This window comes from Alosa sapidissima, chromosome 23 (genome assembly GCF_018492685.1).
Source record: "Alosa sapidissima isolate fAloSap1 chromosome 23, fAloSap1.pri, whole genome shotgun sequence".
In the NCBI taxonomy this organism is placed as follows: domain Eukaryota; kingdom Metazoa; phylum Chordata; class Actinopteri; order Clupeiformes; family Clupeidae; genus Alosa; species Alosa sapidissima.
In genome coordinates this window covers 12,762,303-12,786,956 of record NC_055979.1, presented here as the reverse complement: position 1 = coordinate 12,786,956, position 24,654 = coordinate 12,762,303, and the positions used below count along the sequence as shown (strand labels likewise).

Here is a 24,654-nt window from a genome sequence, read left to right as displayed (position 1 = left end):
GTTACTGAGGCTGTAAATGAAACCATATTTGGATGGACATAAGGCTTGGGTATGGCAAAAGTGACAGGGGAAGGGGGGTGGTGATTGGGGGGCCTCCGTTGTGTCGTGAGGTGATCAGGTGTGCCTGAGGTGCAACATCTCGGTGAGACGATGACCAGGGTCGGGAGTGAGGCTTGTGTGCCTGAGGGCAGATTCATGTCAGTGTCTCATCTCAGCCAGGGACGCTGACTCACCACCGGGCCAACTACAGCTGACTGCAGAGCGCACAGGGAGGTGTGTGTGTGTGTGTGTGTGTGTGTGTGTGTGTGTGTGTGTGTGTGTGTGTTTGTGTTTGTGTCTCTGCCTCTATGTCTGTGGGTGGGTGGTTAGGGAAAGTGCTGAAGGCAGGTGAAGGCCATGTCCTCAGATTAAGCATGTTCACATGCAATGACATTACTTGCAAGGCCACATTTCATATAGGCCTATCCAGCCATTTTCCACATTATATAAAAGGAATCGAATATGGACAGGTCCAACAGAACACAGACCAACCACAAGGCCTAGGCTTACATAAAGGTTTAACTAGCGTAAATAACAAAGCATGTTCAGGGGCTGGGCAGACAGATGATGACCAGTACAGAAATCAAAAACATTTTAGCAAAAAGTAGTCTTCACATTCCGTACCCAGACAAAAAGGGGTGGGCTAATGCCGATTTTAAACTGTGAACCTGTGCTTCTTAGTGACTATTATGTAAGACGTTTGACAGCTTCACAGATCTCCAGGTGTGTGGGGACAGATTTGGGTACCACATTAACGTCAAAGTGCACTGCTTTCTACATTTAAGATCCTCCTTTCTTCACATTCCCATCTCCCCTTCTCCACTGGTAATAATACGATGAACTGTTGTTTAATACCAGCACAATGAAGTTACAGGGGCCTTAGCAATATGGCCCACTTTATTACACATAACATTTTTTTCTAAAATAATTTAAAATCAAAACAAAATGGAAAAATCTAAATAACAATAGCATGATCTAATCAAAGCACCACAGCCCTCAAAGATCATAGTTTAAAACAACACTGGTAGTGCTTAACATAGTCGCTTGGCCCTGGCCCTATAGCCTAGAAAACATTAGCATGCCCTACTACACCATCAGGACAAGACATGACTGCTCAAATGTGGCTGGTGCTAAAGGAAAAGATTGAAGAAATGTCAATGTACTACATTTGGACAGTTGACAAGGCCACCGGAGGAGAATGTTGATTTCTAAGTTCAATTCTAAGTTGGTGAGACAACTGCTTGGTAAAATGCTTCAAGTCTCCTGAATATGGTTTAAAAAACCATTGAGGGCTTTTGGTATCTCTATGTCAGTAATTCCCCTGTGAGAGATAATTACAGGTACATATAAAACCATCCATGGGGTGTCACAAAGGTAAGTCCCATTCTCTACTTGAACTAAGGTGCTGACCTAGGACTAGAATGTCTCTAATTTGACATGAACCTTACTGTGGGCCACAAGAAGGATTGAGAAATAACACAGATGCCAATGAAATAAACTTGGTACATGGGATGTCAGGCTCACATTATTAATCTACAGGGGTGTTTAGACTAGTGACTAGTGTAACACAGTCTATGCCTGTGTTAGATGATCAAAATAGTGTTATCCACATCCATGTGTAGCTGTTGCTTCTAGAATAGGGTCAAAGAGGTCACAAGTCAAGGCTACTAGAGGTTTTAAAGGCATGAATATAAGGTTAACCTTTTGATGGGCCCATATTATAGTGGGGGCAACTGATTGTCAAATCGCAAGGTAAAAACCAATGAGATGGAACAACAAAGAACAATGATATTTATGACAGTTGTCTTTAGACACGAGTTATCATTGAAGTGTACCAATGCCAAACCGTCCATGCCATATGCCACACCATTATCGACAGATTTCAGAACCGCTACCTACAAACGTTCGATGTGTTAACAGCTACTCTAATTCTTCCCATTGGAATTACATACCATTTTCGATGTCAGAGATGTAACTTAACTGGAATAAGATCAATGCTTGCTCCAGATTACAATAACAACCGCCTATCAAAAACAACCCATTTGAGCTGGTGCTAGCGGGTGTTTAAATCAACCAGCTAACAAGCTTTGTGAGCAAAGACTAGAAGAGTTAACTGCGTTTGCATAGTAGCTAGCAAGCAAGCTAGCCTCTGTCTCTCACCCATCATCGACAGCCAGCTAGCAAGGAGCTACCAACCATGGCTACCGTTTATTAAAACGTCTTTGATAATATGTTACAATTTTAAACGTCCTCCATGACTCTCAGTGAAGTCCCACATTTTAATACAGGGCACTTCAGAACAAACTAGCAACCTTGCCAAGTCAACAATCAGACATAAGATAGTATTATTGACAAACTACATGGCCAACTCAGACTAATTTCGTGGTAGCTACAGTACTTAGCTCGTGGGAAATGATCAGTAACGTTAGCGTAGCTAGCCAACAACCTAGGTAGCCGATAAATCTAACTATCGTCAGCTAGCTCATCAGCTTCTGGGGTATGGCAGATAGCTAATATATTTTTAAGCCCAGTTCATGACTGTTGCTATAACGCACAGGTTTAAAACTCAACGGAACAGTGACCATTTCGCAATATATTTCGAGACAATTACCACAAACTCCAGTCAGATTGAAAATCATAAAACGTTAGCGCCGCTACTAACGTTACCAACCCTTTAAGGTTCAACCATACAACAAACAGCAATGGAGTACTAAAGCTAGCATAACGTTATTAACGTTTCCAGATAGCTTAGCTATCAAGCTAGCTTGTTAGCTGACGTTCGGAGGCTAACAAGCTAGCTTGGTGGCCTGACCCAGCAGTGGGAGCAAGAGGGAAAAAAAACAACAGGAGTGAAAAACAAAACAAAACAATTCAAAATAAACAAAAATTATTAAATCGCATACGTACCTTAATGATTTCTTAGTTGTATGGGATGATAAAACATGATCCGAAAAACAACTAAGTTTGTCTTCTCGCTAGCTTTATTTGAACCGAGAGCCCTGTCCACTGAAATGTCTCCAACCAGGGCCAAGGCAGAAACACAGGGAAAGGGTAGCTAACGTTAGCAAAGGGTAGTGTTGCTGAGAGCAAGAGACAGCGAAAGGAGAGGCTTTAGGATTCCTCCTCTTATTTTCATGTCCTAACAGTCTTTACCCTCATCTTTCCCGTGTCCAATAACTTCCCGAACGACTAATTATGTTGAAACAGTTCGTTTAAGCTTGTTAAAAATCGGTTCTGTCCCTTTAAAAATAAAAATAAAAAGCTTCCCCATCAACTGCCTTTGCTGGTTCTTTCTGAGCTTGGGATAGAAAGATGGAGCTCTGTACTGCGCTTGCGCGGCTGCGAAAGCCTGGAGAAGACGGGTTGTTCCAGCATGCATTTGGAGATGACAGGACACAAAGATCAGAGATGATAAAGTTTCAAGAACTTTTGAAGACTGCACATTTGTTACCTGTTATGGTCAGTGTTTACGACCAATGACATACTGTATAGAAGACATATGATCCCTTGCATGACTGATTCATATCGATGCTTTTTGCAACAGTCACATATTATGGTTATGGTTCTAGGCATATGCTTTTGCTCAAAGCGACGTGCAGCAATAACATTATAATAAAAAAAATATACTAAGAGTAAATAGTAATAGACTGGAAAAATTAACAGAGCAATAATATCAAATTGTCACAATAACAGCAGCCATACAAATATAAATGGACTACAAGGTGAACTAATTACATAAACATCTTATAAAATAAAATACTCAGATGACATTCCAAAAATCCAGAGTAAATCCATAGTGCTAAAGAATTTCTCCCAAAAGTTAGTCTACTACTACCCCAGGCATGGGTAAGTTCATATAGGCTTTTCAACAGCTAATATACTAAGATGATATTCCACAAATCTGCAGTAGGTTAAACTCAAAGGCCTAATACATTTCTCATAAAAAATAGCAAATGGTCGCACTCCAAATTTGCTATTTTTGCTATTTTTTATGAGTTCCCTGGATTACGCACCCACAAAGAAACAAGAGAAGAATCGGGAGAGCGCGGTGTTGGCCAAGAAAAAGACTAATACATTTCTCCCAAAGGTTATGCTACTACTTCCATCCCAAAGGTATATACAAGAGTAAGTTCATATATGCATTTCAACAGCTAAAATACTCCACATAGGCTAATCACAGTAAACACATCAATTCATTCCTCCCTAAGGATATAGACCTAGGCTAGTGACACTCCGAAGATAAAGGCAAGGGCAAGTTTATATACAATGTAAGGCATTTCCTACATGGGCCCATGTGTATCTGCCAAAGCTTTGTATCTGAGTGGATTGTATCTTAATGACATTAAATGTTATTAAGATACCATCCACTCTGATACAAAGGTTCTGCAGTGCAGTCATACACATGGGCCTATACCCAATAACCAAGTAGCCAACCTCAATTAGAGCAATATAATTCTGGGCTGGCAGTGTACATATATAACAGGTTAAATGCAAGGAATACTTTTATGTCAATTATGTCATTTATGTCATTTATGTAAATTATGTCATTAATGTAAATTATGTAATTTATGTGATTTATGTAAATATATAACAGGTTAAATGCACGAAATACATTTATAAATATTATTATTGAGTGCCCATCATAGAGACTGCACAGCTTTACAATTACTAAGTAGACAACAGGGTTACCAGCCTCGTTTTGACGCCACACCGACAACCCCGGATATGCTCTAGACAGCCATTCTTGATTTTACACAGTCTCTGTTCTGGTTCCGAAGACTTCCTTGTGGCAACATTTTAGGTTGAAAGTTCACAAATGGCGCGGAAACCAGAGAAAGGCGTTTGAATTGTGTTGTTGCCAATTTCAATTCGTTTTCCTGTCTTGCATTTCTTTCACGTTTGAAACGCAAACTTCAGTAAGTATGCTTGCTAACTAGCTAACCAAAATAGTCATGGCTTCATTTGTAACGCTCTTTTTTGCTTGCTGTCAGATCAAGGTTCTGCTGAACAACAGAGGCTGTTAGATAAAATGGACATGTGTTTATAGTTCCGATTAAGATTAATACTCACTGACCACAGTACATATGTTTCTAATCCTGCACAAATAGGCGAGCTGCAGCTATGTTAGCAATATAGTTTTCTTGTCGCAGTGTGACAGCATCTCCTTGGTATTATACCAAGGACAGTGTTAGCACATCAGAGTTTTGACAACAGCAGTGGCTAATCCTGTTTTCTCCCCATCCCGACCAGAAAGCAAACAGTGCCATGAGCAAAAGAAAATCAAGAGAGAGTCATATGACAGTTGGGCAATGTGTCTCACAGGTTTGTATTATGATGCATCTAATTGATCTGGATATCAGTGAATGAATAGATGAATTCTTCCTTTAAATATTTTTGGTGATGTGCATGTTTGTGTGTATCTCTGTAGGCACAAAAGGTTTTGAGGCAGAGATTTTGCCACCAGGAGATATCTACTCCACCCGTGGGTCTTGAATCTCAGCACAAGTAAGTGTCATGAGAACCCCGCTACTGCTGCTGCTAATATGTGATGGGATCTGGGAAAACACACGGTGAAATCAAAAATCCTTTATTACTGGTCCGTTCAACCCTCTCTGGTGAAATTTCACCAATTTAAGATTCTGATTCCATCCTAGCAACACCCTGGATACTGTCCCCTAGCAACATACTGAATGTTTTCTAGGGTGGTATCAGAATCTTAAGTTAAGGTGAAATTTCACTATGTAATGGGTTTTCTGTTTATGTTCAGTATGTTTCTGTTTTTGTTTATCTCAGACTTTTACACTACTACTACTACTACCTTTTATACAACTGTTTTTAACATTAAGGTGATTGGTATTAATCTTTCAGCAGGATTCAGAACTTGGATGACAAGTTATGTTAGGACAGCTTATCCAAAAAAAACATGTGTTTGAACTCAGAGAAACATTCATAGTTGATGTGAGCAGTAACACTACTTTACAGCCATACCCTGAATCTTCCCTTCATGGTAGTCTGGGTCCTTGTGCTGTGTGCCCAGTGCCCACTGCCTACCCCCAGCCCAACCCCCACCCACACCCACACCTCCCAACTCAACCACCTGTCCTTGTCATTGAGCTCTGTGTGTGGTTTGGGGGGTGGGGTGGGGTGGGGGGGGGGGGGGGTCTCAGACATGAAGGGTTAGAGTTACAGAGCTTGTGGTCTTCTGCTGCCACTTCTTTCAGACACTTGCTGGAGTTGCTGAGGAGAACGGCTGTTCACGGCGAGAGTAACTCGGTACTCATCGTGGGACCCAGGGGATCGGGCAAGACAATGGTATGAATGAGGCGCTCTGTTTTCGTGTTTGTGTGCCCTCGCCTTCACTCCCACCCCACCCAGGTTGCACTCAGCCGTATGGCTACTGTAGAAGACACACACACACACACACACACACACATTAGAAGCCTTTAGAGCAGCTCTTGTCATGTAGTCTTGTCCTCTGTCTGCCAACTGTTGGATGCTTGATCCAATGTCCCCTGGCTGTGCATTGGGAAAGCTCAGTGGGACAATCCTGGAAGTGTTCTGAAATAACAGTAACAGACCCATACCGCCCTGTTCAGAAACCGGAGCGCTGGCTTATTGTGTGTGCTGAGTGTCTCCCACTATGAATAGTGTATGTAGCTGGAAATATGTTGTGTTGAGTTTTTATCTTTTCTGGTGTTAAGTGTTAAATTAAAGGCGCTCTAAGCGATGTTGGTTCACTTCTGTTGACGTTCAAACAGAGAACTAACTCGCTACTCCCTCCCGTGCAATTGAAACTCCTAAACGCGCATCTCGTCTGTGATTTGCTGGAACAGTTTATTATGTTTTTATGGTCCAGGTTGGACCAAGTTGTTTTTGTTGCCATTTTTGGAGCCTGGGCTGTCCACAGAGACCACATTTTTTCAGGGCACAGGCAACTAGCGGATGGTGAGGTGATGTTTGCAGTATGTGACAAAAAAATTTTTAGCTTAGAAACTGCATAACATAGCTTCGACTTAGAGCACCTTCAATATCCATATCACTTCTCAGTTCTGACATTTAAGACAAGACCCCCCAAACACTAGTAACAGTGACTGTATTGGATATGCAGGTGATGTGCTCCATATACAGTCGCATAAGAAACAACATGCATGTAGCCTAAGTTCAGTAATTCCTCCTACTCCCATGGTCATTTACCTTTAAATGACCTCTGTTTATGTTGTCAAATGCAGCCTAATACTTTTTATTAATTCCAAGTCATCATGTTACAGGTTTTTTTTAAAGACTTAAAGAAAGGATACTCTCTGCATTGTCTGTTCATGTACAGTAACTAATTGGAAAGATGGTTGCATATGTCTGTGTGTCTGTGTCTCCTCAGTTGCTGAACTACGTCCTGAAGGAACTACTACAGGAGAAAGATGTTAAGAGTAACATCATGTTGGTTCGTTTGAATGGTGTGCAACATGCATCTTATTTTGTACATCGAGTGTTATAATTGAAAAAAAAAATGCATGTTATGTATATACGTAATTTCCTGCTTATTAGCCAAGGTTTATACATTGATTTAGCAAATTTCTTCAGCAGTGCAGTTAATACAGGGCTATACATGGGAATACATTTCTTCACTTCATTCTTCTTTCTGATTAAAGCACTAATCTGATTCAAATTCATTGGGTTATTGGACACTGCGGTTAGTAGTACACAGGTGTGTGTTTTTAAATGATTATTATTTGCATAAAACACTGTCCTGTGGTTTATACACAAAGCGGCTAATACATGGGAAATTACTGTATGCATATAATGTAATACATTATACATTGATAGTGTTTGCTTCATGGACTATAACACTTCTATGTGTCTACAGGGTTGCTGCAGACCGATGATAGGATTGCTCTTAAAGAGATCACAAGACAGCTCAACTTGGAGAACGTTGTTGGGGACAAAGTCTTTGTAAGTGATTTCCACAAGTTATCCTGTGAAGAGAAATCTAATGAGCTTTCAGACCAAAGGGCATAATGAGCAAAAGTGCACTATGGTTCCAGAAAGCCTCCTTGAACAACCAAGGTGTTAGAAATGAAGGTCTATAAACCACTTAGTGAAGGTAGTTGTTCTGCGATGCTATCAAGTAGGGTTGGGCACCGAAACACAGTTCTAATATGGTACCGGTGCCGACGCAAACGGTAGTAATGGCATCGAATAACAATGTGGATTTCGGTGCCTCATTTCGGTGTTTAAATAGCAAAAAATAAATAAAATAAAAAATTATACGAGGCATCACTGCATGTCATGCGCCATCTCTAACGTCTTGCTCTGATAGCACACAGCTATAGCTAACATAAACACTGTATAAACCAGAGGGGTGCACCACATAGGTGAGTGGACAGTGTTTGACAGCTTGCGTGAGCCCAAGTAGCTTACTTTAAAGCGATATCGCGAGCTCCTGTCAAAATCTAGCAGTGGGCCTAACTGCACACAAGCAAAGGCTATGAAACAACATCAACAGTAGCCTATATGTTACACAATATCCTTGCTAATGCGCTAACTGGCATTGATTTGAAATGTTATCAGCAAAGTTATAAGGTGAAAACTGTATTTCACGGTGTGTTCTAAACAACATAATGGCATGATATTAATCTTTCATGTGCATGAGGCCCATATAGCATCACAATGAATTTGAAGATCATGTTAAAAGTTAGCTGGCAAAAGCATGTAGGTTACATACCTGATGTCACTGAGCTGTCAAAGAGGCTACGAAACCATCTCCTATATGTTATCGCTAATTAAACTCAGCTGACTGGTGTTAGCGCATAGCCATAGTTGCTGTTAAAATGCCTACTAGGCTAGTGCTGGGAATCTAAACACTTCAACACCGACATGTAGCCTAACATGTTCAAAACTATTGCGTGTTATGGGTTAAGACCTGACATTTCTTGAAGCATTTGGGAACACACTAAATTAACTGGAAAGTAGAGTCCCTGTTAGATTAGCTTGCTTGCAAATGCCGTTGTCCATGACCTGGCAGTTTTTATGGAAAGCGGTTTTAACATACCTTATTGCAAACCGCCTACACTTGATAAACTAGAAAGCAGAGCTTTAGCCTACCATTGTGTGTGCATGCATGGCAAGCTGTTTTAACATTTAAATGTATTATTCGTAGGAGCAATGAGATATTGATAGTAAATTGAATATAACAGTTAAATGTCATGTTCAAATTTGTCTTATCAATAATAAAAAAAGCAATTCATGCTTTAGACCATTTTAATTTAAAACATTTTAAAAAGAAAATACCGGTTCAGGCACCGTTTCGGCACCGTTTTAAAAATATCGATTTAGCACCGGTATCGGATAAAACCCAAACGATACCCAACCCTACTATCAAGTAATGCACCTCCAAAGTGGGAGAGCCAGTGTGGCTTTGGGCACATAAGTCTCTCAAAAATCTTTGCTGAATGATGCAGTTTTATCCTTTGTGTGTTCTTTACTCTACAAAGAGGCTACCATGTTGTACAGTGGAGTGTTACTGCATGCTATGATGACATGCTTATCTTTTAATATTTCAGGGCAGTTTTGCTGAGAACCTTGGGTTCCTTTTGGAAGCACTAAAGAAAGGTGGGTAACACTTTACTTGACAGTATTGACATAAGAGTGACATGACACTGTCATGACACATGAACCCGAACCCTGATCCTAACCTCTAACCCTAAACCTAACCCTAACTTGTTATGACAAAAACCGGATGTCACTTAATAACAGAAGCGTTATGTCAGAAACGTTTTTGACTTGTTTATGACACATTCATGACCGTGTCATGTCATTACTGTTAAGTAAAGTGTAACCGGAAGGTGAAACTTCATGACATGGAAATAATGTCCTCCTTAAAGGTGCCATGTGTAATGTCCGCCAAAAAATCAATTCATACTCCACATTCCATAAAAGATGGGGGCAGTATACCTCCAGAAAGTGAGTTGGTCTACCCTAGAGTAACAAACGAGAAACGTGTATTGCAGTTTGGCTGGCGGTTATGTCGCCAGCATACTGCCTCCCATGGCGGAAACTGGTATTATGACACCTCTATGTGCCCTCTCCCCACATACACAGCACACTATCCCATCTCCCCTGTCATCCCCCCAACACACACACCAAGACCCCTGGCAGTTGGGTTAGCCCCTTGAGCCGTGGATCTGCCCAAGGTTTCTTCCTTAGTAAGGGAGTTTTTCCTTGCCCCTGTTGCTCTTGGGTGCTCCTTGTTGGTGCCCCCCCCTCCCAATCCTCCCCCACCTTTCTTATGCAGCCCTTGCCACTTCTAACAATCTACTAAACCCCTCTTCTACTGCACTTTTTACCCCCCCCCCCCCATAAATGCACAAATAGGCTGACACCAGACATAATTTCATTGCATTTCTTACATCCAGTAACTATATGCATGTGACAATAAACTTACTTGTATCCTTGTATCCTTGTACCTGTCGGGCTGTGGCTAGTAATTTAGCATGCTAATTCAGGTTGATATCTCTGCAGCACTATACCTTGTAATTTTTTTTAATGACATCTCGACCTTATTTCTTCTCATTCTTTTGATGCGTGTAGCTTATTTTTTGGATATTTTTACCTCAATTCTTACACATGGCACCTTTAAACATAAACATGTTTGTGTGTGTGTGTTTGTGTATGTGCCTGTGTGGATAAGTCACCATGCATTGACCCCATTTCTCTTTAGGTGACCGGAGCAGCAGTCGTCCAGTGATTTTTGTGCTGGATGAGTTTGATCTCTTTGCCCACCACAAGAACCAGACGCTTCTGTACAACCTGCTGGATGTTTCGCAGTCGGCCCAGGCCCCTGTCGCTGTGGTGGGCCTCACTTGTCGACTGGTGTGTCTCCCCTACTAAATAAACCCTTTCCCACTCCCAGTATGGGGCGGTACAGATGCCACTAACACATACATCTGCAGAGGAATGGTAGCAATGAGTAACATTTGACACTGAAAAATGGCCTATTATATATATATATATATATATATATATATATATACACTCTCTCTCTCTTCCCCCCCCCCCCCCTTATATGTTAACTTTGGTTGTGTGGTTCTCTGTGTGGTCAGGATGTGCTGGAGCTGCTTGAGAAGCGGGTCAAGTCGCGTTTCTCCCACCGCCAGATCCACCTGCTCAGCTCAATGGGCTTCAGCCAATACCTGGAGATGGTGCGCTCTCAGCTCAGTCTCCCCTTGGACTTCCCCGACAGCAAGTTCTCGGACGAGTGGAACGCCAGTGTTAAGGTGAGACCATGCGGCAAAGCAGGGATGATGATTTGACATCTTTTAGAAGGGATTGGCTTTTTACAATTATCTTCAGATGTAGAGATATTTTTGTCAAAATCTACTTAAATCATTTCTTGAAGGGCCGTAACCAGTTTGACAAAAAAGATGTGTTTTGTCTTTTCAATTAGAAACTGTGTGAGGACAAATCAGTGGAGGAGGTTTTACGCAAACACTTCAACAGCAGCAAGGACTTCCGCTCACTGCATTTGCTGCTGGTAAAGCAGAACTACTTTACTTTAGTTCTTAGACACGTTTGTTTAAGTGTGTGTGTGTGGGTTTATTTGTGTTTTTTGTGCATTTGTGTGTATGCGTAATGCTTGGTTTCAGTAGGTTACACTTTCATAGGAGTTCTTCCCATACTAGAGTAGGTGTTTGTATGGTCGTGTGTGTCTTACTGTATGCACAATATGCTGGGTGTCTAGTCTACACCTTCCCTCATCGCTTATCTACTTCTATAGTGTTGCAGATTTGCATTGACCTTTTGTCTGATCGTTTTGTGTGGAGTGTTATATGGTAGACCATTGTGCTTCTCCTAGCACTGGGGGTTAATTTGCTTATGTGTGTGAATGTCTGTCTTTGTGTACTGTATATGCATGTTTGTGTGTGTGTGTGTGTCTTCCTGTGTATGATGTATGTGTGTGTGTGTCTGCCTGTGTATGATGATGTGTGTGTGTGTGTTTGTGTGTCTTCCTGTGTATGATGTATGTGTGTGTGTGTCTGCCTGTGTATGATGGTGTGTGTGTGTGTGTGTGTGTTTTTTTGTGTGTGTGTGTGTGTGTGTGTGTGGCCCCACAGCTCTTGGCTCTGGGCCGCGTAACTGTGTCAAACCCGGTCATCAGGCCAGTGGACCTGCTGGAAGCTGGCCGCTGGAGTAGTGTGGACTCAAAGGCAAACATTCTCCATGGTGAGTGCCACCGCAATCACTATGCACCGCTATAGAACATGGAGCACGGAGCACAACGGAACATAACAAGTAAAAGAAGGAACTTTAGGCCCTGTTTAGAACGTTTAAAGATGTTGAAATATGGCGTGCCTGAGAAGAATCTCTTAGAACGTGTAGTTTGACACCAAGACTAATCTTGGATGTCTAGTTACCCGAGTGCCTCTGCCCATTACTAGACTGTTTTTATTGTTTATTTCTTTGTAGCTGTCAGATATTACTTATTTGTTGTTAATACTGGTCATTTGTGCTGCTAAAAAGGACGTTGGAGTACTTTCCCAGTGTTTTATGCAAATTGAAAAAAACAAAACAGTGTATTGACCACAGCCATTTGTTCTGATTCTGATTAATGTTTGCGTCGCCTTAACATCTTGCCTATGGTGTTAAATTAGCGTTAGTTAGATTTAAGACTTGCCACTTTGCCCATCATTCAAACTAGAACCCTAGTGTGTAGTATGGCAAGTAATGTATGGAATCGGTAGAAAAATCTGTTATAATAATTTTACAGTAGCCACCATGTGATGGTAACTTTTGTGTGTGTGTGTTAACAGGTGTGTCTATTCTGGAGTTATGTCTCATCATTGCTATGAAGCACCTGAATGACATCTATGAGGGAGAGCCTTTCAACTTCCAGATGGTACACAATGGTGAGACTGGACTGGACAGAATTGGACATGAAAATCATATATCAGAATTATTTAAATAAAAAAAGTATACCCCCCCCCCCCCACACACACACACACACACACACAAAAAAAAACAACAACAAAAAAATCTCAAACCTATCCCCCCCCCCCCCCCCCCCCCCCCCTTTCCAGAATTCAAGAAGTTCATCAGCAGGAAATCACACACCATCCATAATTTTGAGAAGCCAGTTGTCATCAAGGTAAGTTAAACCTCAAAGACTTTACCCCATTTAAAGTTGACTTTGTTACAGTATTAATTATTAACAAACAACAACGCTGAGTTTTGGTCTAAAACTACCAGCCTCCAACTCTACCTAAAAACTTTGCAAACCCTACTGGCAACCATTTTCCATTTTCTGAACACCCCCCCCCCCCCCCCAAAAAAAAAAGACAAGTTAAAAAAACAAAACAAAAAAACAATATTATTTATATTGTTTTATTTATATTATTTATATTGTTTTATTTATACTGTAGAACAGAAGGACAAAATGAAAACATTGTTGCAAAATAGAATAAGTTGTATCTTGCTTAATGTTGTTTTCATAATCATGAAATGCCATAAGTCATTGAAATGAATTAATTTAAGTTTCAAGTCAAAGATGGGTTTTCTTACATTTGTATTATGTTCTAACTCAAACAACAAATCAACATAATGCATAGCCTGAACGCCTATGTTTATTGGTCCTGGACCATGACCATATACTAAACCATCAAGATTAATTTGAAGATGAAAACATAGTTGCTTACCATAAATTAAAAAGGATCACATTGTAGTGTTACTTGAAATTATATGTGTGTATATTATATGTAGGTTGGCTTCATTCTTTAGTGGTAAAAATGACTGAATGTTTTGATAGTGCTTGACTGCCATTTAGTGGATATACATGCACATTGCATGCATCAAGTGACAGAACTGACCTGCTGTATAAAACTGGATGTGTCACTGTTGCTTACATGCATTTCCATTTTGATAGTAAGTATTTCAGAATTACCCGTGTGTGTGATGTATTCAATGGTGAATAGAGAAGCCATCAGCTCTGTGCCCTGTTTGTGTGTGCAGGCCTTTGAGCACCTCCAGCAGCTGGAGCTGATTCGGCCTGTGGAGGCGTCCAGCGCAAAGATCCAGAAGGACTACCAGCTAATGAAGCTCATGTTGGACCACACCCAGGTCCTGGAGGCCGTGCAGCGCTACCCACAATGCCCCACAGATGTTCGGCAGTGGGCCACCTCCGCATTTGCCTGACACTTGGACTGTATGCTTGTTATGGCGATTCCCATTCTCAATAGTGTTGACTTGAGAGGTTTCTTTGCAAATAGTGCATCAGTATGTGGCAAATGTTACAGTGGATCACTGATGGATGACCACTTATGGACCAAAACATACACGGCCTTGGACTTTAGGTTGTGTTGACATACAAAAATATTCTGTTTTTTATGCATCACACTTTTTCATGGCAAAAATGTAAAAATAAAAACTTGATTGTTGAATTAAACTAAGACAGCTATTGTACACTTGTGATGGGTTTATAGTCCACTTAACACTAGTTATATAATCAGAGTTCCCATGAAAGTTTGAAAGTAAAAAATGTGGGTCTTCATGGGCCCTAAAGTGTTTGAATGTGTATTTACTGAATAGGCAAGAGATCTCCTATTCTGCCATCACTGTAACTCATCACAATTGAGACGTGTTCCCATTCATGTACATTACATTTATTCATTTAGTAGACACTTTTATCCAAAGCGACTTACACATGTCAATTATATTACAAGGGCCCTTCTCCCCAGAGCAACTCGGGGTTAAGTGGCTTGCTCAAGGGCACATCGGTGTAAGCTGGGAATTGTTGATTGTGACATTTAAAGCCTGATAGTTCTCATAAAATTGTCGGTGTTGTGAGAGTAATTAACCTTGATCCATGTCTGAAACTGTTGGGTCCTTGCATTTGTGAGGAATGAGCCAGGAAAGTACTTCAAAGGTCCTTGAATTTGATGTTTACGAAGGGATGGGAACCTTGTCTGATGACTGTGCTACTGGAGGTAAAATAATGTGAAAGTACCACTAAAAACAGGAGTCATATCTCAGAGCAGTCACTATACTTTATTTTAAAGGAATAGCATACATTTTTCTGTACAACATTTAACAATCACTTCCAACCAGGCCTTCTGAAACAGTTGGTGAAATACTTTTTATTTAATATCCTTTTCTTTCTTTCTTTTTTTTGCAAAGCAATTAAAAATGGCGAGTCCATTTGAAAAGACGTTGGGTCGATCCGATCCTTTCAGGTCGGTGCTGCGGACTGGCCAACTGACCAAGAGCAGACTGAGGGTTCTAGCGACATGAACTCCATGTGAAAACCCGCCCCAAGCAGGCGAGATGAGCAGAGCTAGCCGGTCGCGTTTCAGAGGTAATGCGTTTGTAGAAAGGAGGAAAAGGAGAGAAAGAAACCAACACTGCTGCAGGTCAGATGCCTACTGGCACACCAACACGCTCTTGGAACACTGTACCGAGGCTGATCGGTGGTTTTGATTATTTTAATGTCAGCTGGGATGTCTGAGGTAAATTATGACTTGATTTGTTACTTTTTTAAACACGGCGCCATTGGTAAGGTTACATCTGATCGTTGTTTGAGCAGAAAAAAAAACTAAATTGAGAGGAAGAAAGCCTCACCATGAGAAGTGACTTTCGAGAGGGGTGGGGGGCTGGGTCACTGATATAAATTAATACAATTAAAAATAGATATATAAAATAAACAACAGTAAAATCTTATGAAATAATAATCTTTTTTTTTTTTAATAAAGGACTGTTTTTCTTTGTGATATCTTTGAAAATAATAGAAACAACCTCATGCTATATTCACAATCTAAAAACAACATTCATATGTACATAAATGTGCATTTTTTATAATATGCAGCCAATCCAGTTGGGTTATCATCCGTATTATTATTAATATATATATGTATATTTCTTGGCTTGCACCAAAAGGGAGGAAGGGAGACATTTCTTACAAAAGGAGGCCTGTATCTCTAGTGAGCTAGGCCTTGGGCTGGGGCATACTGTACAGTAGAGACTGTAGGGAGGAGGATGGACCTCAGAAGGGTGGGGTTGGGGTGTCAAGGTGCTGATTGGCTGGGAGAGTCTGTCTAGGAAGTGCTGATTGGTTGGGGATGTAGAGGTTGGCGCAAAACACCTGTGTCAGTACCTCATTATCACTGACACAGAGAGGAGGCAGGGGCCTGGGGCGTGGGCGGGTCCAGTGACACTACCGGCTACACGAGATGGGAGGGGGTCTGCAGAAGGGGGAGCGACACATACACCACGGTGATCGCAAACGCATCACTCTGCCTGCCAGGGGAGAATCGAGGCCTGTTTGTCACATACACCACCATTCCTGTCACACTGCAGTGCTTCCTAAACCCACACACACACACACACACACACACACACACACACAGATGCCAGTGGCACAAAAGATTAAATACATCACAACACACACGCATACACACACACACAGAGTGTCAGGATAATGTTGGTGTCTTGTTTTTTTTTTCTAATCCAGAGAAAAGAGTTGGCACGGGCCTGGTCCTTCACACTGCTCAGGCCAGAGATTATTTGGGCTAAATAAAACCCTCCGATTCATCAAGCGCAATAAATTATTTTTGCTTTTTTTGTTTGTTTTGATTTAAAAAAATGCTACAGTCTGTAGAAGTTTTTTTGTTTGTATGTGGTTCCTTATAATGAGTGTAACCACGGTTGGTTGCATAATTGCTGTAACTTAGAAAAGCATAGTACTGTATCCCTGATGTTGTTGTTGTTGTTGTTGTTGATGATGATGATGGTTGATGTGTGGTTTCAGTTGCTGACTGCTGAGAGAGCTGAGAGGAAGAAGAGAAATTGAACAGGTAGGTGCAGCGCCGCCACAGTCAGGCAGCACAAAAAAAGGGAGAGACAGAACTTACTGAAGTAAGACCTGTCATGGCAATCTGAACTTTTCTTGACCAGAAAACAAAAAGATCTGAGAATGTCACACTACAAGCGCCTCAAGAATACCAGTTGCTGTTACGCCAATTGGGGTTTGTGTGTGGAAGATAGAAAAGAGGGGGGGGGGGGGGCTTAACCGATGGCACCAGAATTAACAAAAGAGCTGCCGCTCTTGGATGATCGTGTGTATATATATGTGTGTGTATGTGTGTGTGTGTGTGTTTGGGTCCAGGTGTCCTCAATGACAGCTACCTGAGGCGACTCACAAAGTGTGATACCTGCAGATCTCAAGGGCTCTTACAAAACTCAGGACACGGGGAATGACATCACTGTTCCAATCAGAGGAAAGGCCCGTGACTAACCTCAACAAAGGGTCTCATGAAGAAGAAAACAGAAAAAGGAAAACATGACAGCGAACAAAAACTCAGCAGAAAGGAAACTGAAATGATTGGATAAAGACGGTTAAATAAAGTGTCAACTAGGCTATGTATGTCACAGCAAACCAAAACCAGAACAGAATCTTAGTGTTAACTTTTCACATGAACAAAAAGAAAATGATGAAATCCTCTCCTCATGGTGAGGATGAGCGTACGTACAGTATTCTGGAAGGAAAACAAAAGAAAACAAACAAAAACAAAATGGATAAACAAAAGTGCTTGAGAGAGTTAAGTGTGAGGTGGCTCTGATGGGCGAAAGGAAGCAGGTGCAAGAGCAAAACAAAACAGGTGACACAGGAAATAAAAAGGCATAATAACTGAAGGTCAAACACTGGTCTGGAAGTCTTATGGCCTTAGCATTTCTGTCAGTTGGCATCCTCAGTTTAGTTTTCACAAAACGGCTAGAGATTCACATTTTACATTTTTTTTCCCAATCCCATGTTTTTTCTTCCTCACATTGTCTTTCTTTCAAGTAAAAAAAAAGAGTGAGAAAGAGAGTATGTGTGTGTGTGTGTATGTGTGTAGGTGTGTGTGTGTGTGTGTGCACGCATTATTTGTCATAGATGTGGAACTGAGGTATAGCTTGTTGAGGGAGGTTTATTCTCCTTTCTAAAATGTAATGCTAAGAAACAAAATTCCAGAAAAAACTGACAAGCAATAAACCCTTGATTTAGCATGTAGGTTGGTTGGTTTTCCATTGATATATGTACAACACTAGTACACCAAACATTCAGAAGCTGTATCTTAATTGGCATTACCATAAGTCATTTCATAAAAACACCAGAGTGCAAATATTTTTTTTCTTTTTGTCTTTTTAAAAACAGGGTTGCCCTTTTTCTCCCTCACCTAGTCTTTCACAGAGTCTCATCCTCTTAATTTATTTCATATTTTTGTTTGTTTAGTTGTTTTTCTTTTTTGTTAACAACCGGTTAACCCCCCCCCCCCCCCCCCAGACCAGGAGTATATTCAATGGAGAAGTCCCTTCCTTCTGATGTCATATTTCGATGTATTTATATACTTATAAAAAATAAAATCTTAACACAACACCTGCCCCCGAGGGCTGTTTCTAGCCACCACATAATCCACATATCCTCTTGTTTCAATGGTGATTTGCCCCATGAGCTCAGGGTTCTTTTACCCCTGCTGTTGGGGCAATTATTTTGCCCTGGAGTCCTGTCTGTACTCTTCAGGCACACATGAAAGGTGATGAGAGGTTTTTATTATTGAAACGAGGTGGTGGTGGTGGTACGAGGGCGCCCCCTTGAGTGGGTGTAGATTTTCCTGAATGTGAAGAGGTTGGAGGGGGGAGGCAGGGCAGGACAGGTGAAATCCCACTCCACCTCATGCTTCACAAAACAAAAACTCAACACCATCGCTGCTGCCTCAGCTGCCAGTCTCGGAGGTCAGAGAAACGTCATCTCTCTGCTAAGGGTGAATCAGGAAGTGGAGGTGAAGATGGTGTCGGTGTCTGATTGGTCAGTTCCACTCATTCTTCATCTGTTCCTACCCTGCCCCCTTTCACGTTGCGAACAGCCATCATAGGCTGGACTCTTTGGGCGGGAAGTCTGTGTTGGTGACCATGGTGACGACGGTGATCTCCTCGGGCGCGATGAGGCTGGTCTGCCGCTGCATCTGAATGACGCGCTCCTCCACACAGCCTGCCGACAGACGCGCCTCCGCCTCGTGGTCCCAGCACTCCTCGATGGTCTCACACAGCATGGCCAGGCCCTGCACGCACGCACACACACACACACACACACACACACACACACACACACACACACACACAAAATCAGACAATGAACGACAACACATTTATGAGGATGCAGAAAATCCTGTAGCTTTCCAACACTTTCCAACCCTCTCATATAAACCAGGCACATCTTCAAAGGGCTGTTATATAATATCAGTATAAAGACATTCAGTGGCTAATTCTGGTTGTTGCAGCAGCCATGAACATTTTGTCAATGTAAACAGTACCCAGATGGTGGGAGGGAGAAAAAGGTTTCTTGTACACGCGTGTGCGTGTGTGTGTGTGTGCGTGTGCGTGTGTGTGCGTGTGCGTGCGTGTGTGTGTGTGTGTGTGTGTGTGGAAGAGATGCAGTAAATGTGTGCATGGCCACAGACAGTGTGTGTGTGTGTGTGTGAGAGAGAGTGTGTGTGTGTGTGAGTGTATGTGTGTCCTTACTGCATGCTTCTGCCAGCACTCCCGGAGTGTGGGTCTGAGTTTCTTGTGGACCACCACATCCTGCATGTCTTCTAGAGATGGATGCTGTCCCACCTCTTCTTCAAACGGCAACATGTACTCATCCACAGGCCCTGTACACACACACACACACACACACACACACACACACACACACACACACACACACACAGGTTATTTGTAACTCACCGGTGATACATTCAATTACTGAAATTCAAGATGCCGATTACAGAGATACATCAGCTCACTGATCCTTTTTTCTTCTTTCTTTCTTTCTCTCAGTCAGTTTCCTTTTTCATGCTCTCACACACACACTCAGAGAGAGGATGTGTATCCGGTCCCCTGATGTGAAGAACAGGCCTTTGGGGATCAGATTCTGCACTGTAAGCTGTGTGCTTCCATATACACAGAGTCAGCTTTGTTCCAAAGCCTCCGTCACCCATTCTCCCCCACACCCTAACATGCCATATTCATTCTCACACCCACTTGCACACATTTACAACATCTCTTGTTGTAAATGTGCACACACACACATACACACACACACACACACACACACACACACACACACACACACCGTCTGCGGCCATGCACACATTTACTGCATCTCTTCCACACACACACACACGTACACACACACACACACACTCACACACTCACTCACACACACACACACACACACACACACAAAAAACACACACACACTCACTCACACACACACTCACCGTCTGCAGCAGTGCAGCGTGCTGCTAGCTCCCACAGCACCAGGCCCACAGCGTACATGTCGATGCGCAGAAACGCGTCCCGCTGGAAGTTAATGGCCCCCTCCAGCACCTCAGGCGCCATGTAGCGGCGCGTGCCCACCTGCGGAAGGGACCGGAAGGTCAGAGTTGACACTGGTTCAATTTCAGTCTTCAGTATAAGCATGAAAAACATACACATGAAAAACACAGGTGTAATGTTAAAAGGACTTTCAACACAGGTATTTAAACATTATGCCAAACCTATGTAGCCTACTGTAGATACTAGACGTCATCACCATGCCAACTAATGGTACCTGTTACAGGATTGTGTAACAGGTTAGCATGCTCCGAGATATCAAAGTGTATCTGTGATGTGTAAGGGAGAATACAGTGGAATTCAAGTCCCAGATAAACCTTTTTTCTCGCAGTGAGTGCACTGTTCTGCTTGGTTTACAAAGTCATAGATTGTTGGTATAGCCCCTTTCCCCATATCTTCTACAACTATTACTACACTTTTGACGCCTCAATCAGACTGCCGCTAGGCAAGCTATTGTCAGCGTTTTACAATACTTTTCCAGTGAAGCTGGTCTTATCTAGACCTATGAATGTGAGAGTTTGACTTAGCCTCTCTGGTGGTGAAGAGTGAAGTGCTGAGGCTCTGGGAGAGAGTGTGGATTATATCCCAGCTGTTCACTCTAAAGTACAGCGCTTTGAGCGAGTGCTTTGCTGAGTAGATAAAAAGCACATACAGTAACAGCTTTCCACATCCATATCTCACCTGCTCACACTAGGTAACTTCTACAAGAGGGAGGTTACAAAGAACAACGTGATGCGCTTTCCGTCTTCACTGTTCCCATTGTCCTAATTGTAAGTCGGAAGCTCACTGTTCCCATTAGTCGGAAGCTCATTGTTCCCATTAGTCGGAAGCTCACTGTTCCCATTAGTCGGAAGCTTACTGTTCCCATTGTCCTAATTGTAAGTCGGAAGCTTACTGTTCCGTTTGTCCTAATTGTAAGTCGGAAGCTCACTGTTCCATTTGTCCTAATTGTAAGTCGGAAGCTTACTGTTCCCTGTTGTCCTTCCTTGTAAGTCAGAAGCTGGCCCTGAGGCTGGACAGTAAACTACCATCATCCTCCTGACCACAATCTGAGTCTGCTGCTCCAGTGCCCTTCATCCCCAGTGCTGCACTAATGGCTCCAGTCAAATGAAATTCTCTCTCTTTTGCTGTGTGTTTATGTGTGTGTGTGTGTGTGTGTGTGTGTGTGTGTGTTTGTAGGCATGTGTGTGTATGTGTGTGTGTGTGTGGGGGGATTTATGGTGTTTCAAGCGCAAAATGTCGTCTTCCTGGCGGCGCTGCATGGAAGGCACTAGGGTTTGGCAAGGGTTAGGGTTAGAGTTAAGATTAAGGTTAGGTGGCTTGAGGTCGACTGTCGCAGCACTGCCTTGAAGTCGACGGTGGGGGCTATCGAGCGTGTGTGTGTGTGTGTGTGTGGGGTGGGGGTGGGGTGTCTGTGTGTGTGTGTGTTTGTCAGAGTGTGCGTGTGTGCATATATGCCCTGGAGCTGAAGTGGTATTGCAAAACACTAGAAATAAAATAACAAAATGCTTCCAAGGTCAGCTCCCAGAGAGCTGAATGACTGCTGAAAGGTTCGCCTACCAAGGTGAGAACCAATTTATATAAATGTATATAAATAACCATTTATGTTATTATTATCATTATTTTAATTGGGGGGCTTTTATACTTTTAATTTGACAGGATAGTGGAGAGAGAGACAGGAAGCGAGTGGGAGAGAGAGATGGGGTGGGATCGGGAAATGACCTGCACTCGAGGCCGAACTCGAACCCGGGTCCCCGTGGAGCTGAATGGTACGGGCGTTGTAACCAGTTTGCCCCACAAGGCCCATTTTAAAGTCTGTTGCATTAGCTATTAGTGTTTGTATGTATGTGGGGGTGTATATGTTTGCATGGATTTTTGTGTGTGTGTATGTATGCGTGTGAGCGAATACACGTTTGTGCATTTGTACATGAGCGTGTGAGTGTGCATGTGTGAGTTTAAACATACATACAGTATATGTGTGTGAATATATACACACACATGTGTGTGTGTGTGTGTGTGTGTGTGTGTGTGTGTGTGTGTGTGTGTGTATATGTGTGTGTATATGTGTGTGTGTTTATGTACACGTGTGTATGTGTCTGTGTTTATGTACAGTACACATATATGTGAGGGTGTGTGTGTGTGTGGGTGTGTGTATATGTGTGTGTGTTTATGTACACGTGTGTATGTGTCTGTGTTTATGTACAGTACACATATATGTGAGGGTGTGTGTGTGTGTGTGTGTGTGTGTGTGAGAGAGTGTGTGTGTGTGTGTGTGTGTGTGTGTGTGTGTGTGTGTATGTGTGTGTGTTTATGTACACGTGTGTATGTGTCTGTGTTTATGTACAGTACACATATATGTGAGGGTTTGTGTGTGTGTGTGTGTGTGTGAGTGTGTTTGTGTGTGTGTGTGTGTGTGTGTGTGTGTGTGTGTGTGTGTGTGTGTGTGTGTGTGTGTGTGTGTGCACGCTGGGTGCTCCTCACCTGTCCGTGGGTCTCCCCTGCTGATTTGCCTGCTTCAAACTTCAGCGCCAGGCCCAGGTCAGCCACGCAGGCCGTCAGGTTGGTCTTCAGGAGCACATTCTTACTCTTGATGTCCCTGAGGGGAGGTAGAAAAGAGGTGACCTCAGACGTGATGCCTACTGTACATGTGTGCTTTGTGGGTTTTCAAGGGGCAAGTGTGTTTGTGTGTGTGTGTGTGTGTGTGTGTGTGTGTGTGTGTGTGTGTGTGTGTGTGTGTGTGTGTGTGTGTGTATCTGTGTGTTAGTGTTAGTGGTGTCTTTGTGTGGAGGAGAGTGATGCGCCTGAGTGTATGTGCGTGCGTGTGTGTGTATGTGTGTGTGTGTGTGTGTGTGTGTGTGTGTGTATGTATGCGTGTACAAGAGTATAGTGAAGAAGATCCAGTGAGCGCGGCCTGCTGTACTGTATTGTAGGTAAGTGAGTGAATGTGTATAATGAAGGCGGATGGGTGTCAGATGGTTGGCTGTAGAAGTAAATGTAAGTGGGGCAGAGAGAGTGTCTGTGATTACAGCTGGGGAAAATAGCACACTTCTGCCTACCCACAGAGACCTATACTAGCAATAGCACTGGCCTACGGGGACCTTTCATAGTGTGAACGTTGAGCCTACAGAGACCTATTAGCATCCACTCAGGGCTACAGCAGCTTCAGCACATCCCTATAACAGTCAATACATTGCTACTTGCACAGGCCTACAACATAGACATTAAAATAATTAAATACTCCATGTTATTAGATTAGGACAACATCAGTCAACATGAGCAACAGTGCAAGGATAAGGTAAATAATGGACTTTTACATATCATAAGCATTATTTATGCAGTCTATGATCATAGAGCTACAGCAGGCCTGCAACCGTCTGATGTTAGGGAGTCTATAGAACTAGTGCCATTCAGACAGGACATCTACAAACTAAAGAAACACTCATAATTCCCAAAGTCTGTCTGGCTGGACTGTGTATTGGCGTGAGCTGAGTGAGATTAGTCTACAGTAGCGTATGCCTGAGGTTAACAAAGCTACCCTAGTGCTACCACTGTCTGTGTCTCTCTCCTTCTCTGCTTGTTCTCTCTCTCCCTTTTTCTGCTCATAATATTTGAGTGACTAATGTGGGTGAGAGGACAAACTCCTGCCTGCAGACATCAATCTAGTCTTCCTCCCTCCCTCATTCTCTCTCTCCCTCTCTCTCCTTCATTTTCTAAATGATGATGGGGTGAAATCACATCCACTAGCACATGTGCGCAAGACTGCCAATGGCAGGAGAGCACAAGAGGGGGGCAGCCAATACGCAAGCAGTGTGAGGGGGCTGGAGAGCCAATGGGAGAGTGGGGCTGACCTGTGAGCGACGGCGGGCTTGTGGCCGTCCTTCAGGCCGGGGATGTCCTCGTGGAGGTAAGCAACACCGCGGGCCAAGGTCTGGGCAATGTGACACAGCTCGTTCCAGGACACCACGTTGGCCTTCAGGTAATCAGTCAGCGAGCCCTGGAGAGGAGACACACACACACACACACACACACACACACACACACACACACACACACACACACACAGACACACAGACACATTTAAAATCTCCTCACATACCCAGGTTCACCGCAAGTGCAACTATTTGAAGTTGTCCTTGCACAGTACCACCACCAGGGGTAGCACGTGAACACAAACACATAGGTGAGCACACACATCGTCTGAATTTTGATGCCCCCCCC

General features: G+C 42.7%; 3 protein-coding genes across 5 annotated transcripts in view; 1 reads left to right on the top strand and 2 right to left on the bottom strand.

Moving 5' to 3' along the window:
• The window catches only part of LOC121698857 (methyl-CpG-binding domain protein 5-like), a 37,689-nt gene extending 34,325 nt beyond the window's left edge, over nucleotides 1-3,364 (bottom strand). For both annotated transcript variants that reach the window (XM_042081316.1, XM_042081318.1), the window contains exon 1: nucleotides 2,947-3,364. The gene's annotated coding sequence lies outside the window, so the exon portion shown is untranslated. The remainder of the gene's footprint in view (nucleotides 1-2,946) is intronic.
• A 1,409-nt stretch (nucleotides 3,365-4,773) lies between these two features.
• orc4 (origin recognition complex, subunit 4) lies at nucleotides 4,774-14,487 on the top strand. The gene is made up of 14 exons (XM_042081321.1): nucleotides 4,774-4,955; nucleotides 5,290-5,361; nucleotides 5,468-5,544; nucleotides 6,261-6,351; nucleotides 7,415-7,490; nucleotides 7,901-7,986; nucleotides 9,597-9,645; nucleotides 10,754-10,905; nucleotides 11,136-11,309; nucleotides 11,480-11,566; nucleotides 12,147-12,255; nucleotides 12,843-12,938; nucleotides 13,110-13,177; nucleotides 14,038-14,487. Exons 2-14 carry the CDS (start codon nucleotides 5,305-5,307, stop codon nucleotides 14,218-14,220), a joined length of 1,305 nt encoding a protein of 434 aa, XP_041937255.1. The 5' UTR covers nucleotides 4,774-4,955; nucleotides 5,290-5,304; the 3' UTR covers nucleotides 14,221-14,487.
• Nucleotides 14,488-15,053: 566 nt separating this feature from the next.
• The window catches only part of LOC121698858 (activin receptor type-2A), a 67,511-nt gene continuing 57,910 nt past the window's right edge, over nucleotides 15,054-24,654 (bottom strand). For both annotated transcript variants that reach the window (XM_042081319.1, XM_042081320.1), the window contains 5 exons: nucleotides 24,285-24,430; nucleotides 22,918-23,032; nucleotides 20,322-20,460; nucleotides 19,579-19,709; nucleotides 15,054-19,118 (listed from right to left, as the gene is read on the bottom strand). In XM_042081319.1, the coding sequence (XP_041937253.1) occupies nucleotides 18,927-19,118; nucleotides 19,579-19,709; nucleotides 20,322-20,460; nucleotides 22,918-23,032; nucleotides 24,285-24,430 (723 nt within the window). In that variant the 3' untranslated portion in view covers nucleotides 15,054-18,926. The remainder of the gene's footprint in view (nucleotides 19,119-19,578; nucleotides 19,710-20,321; nucleotides 20,461-22,917; nucleotides 23,033-24,284; nucleotides 24,431-24,654) is intronic.

Coding starts and splice junctions, on each gene's coding strand:
- orc4 (XM_042081321.1), top strand. CDS start 5,305: ATGAGCAAAAGAAAATCAAGAGAGAGTCATATGACAGTTGGGCAATGT. Junction 6,352..7,414: donor GGGGATCGGGCAAGACAATG/GTATGAATGAGG, acceptor GTGTCTCCTCAG/TTGCTGAACTACGTCCTGAA. Junction 12,939..13,109: donor CTTCCAGATGGTACACAATG/GTGAGACTGGAC, acceptor CCCCCTTTCCAG/AATTCAAGAAGTTCATCAGC.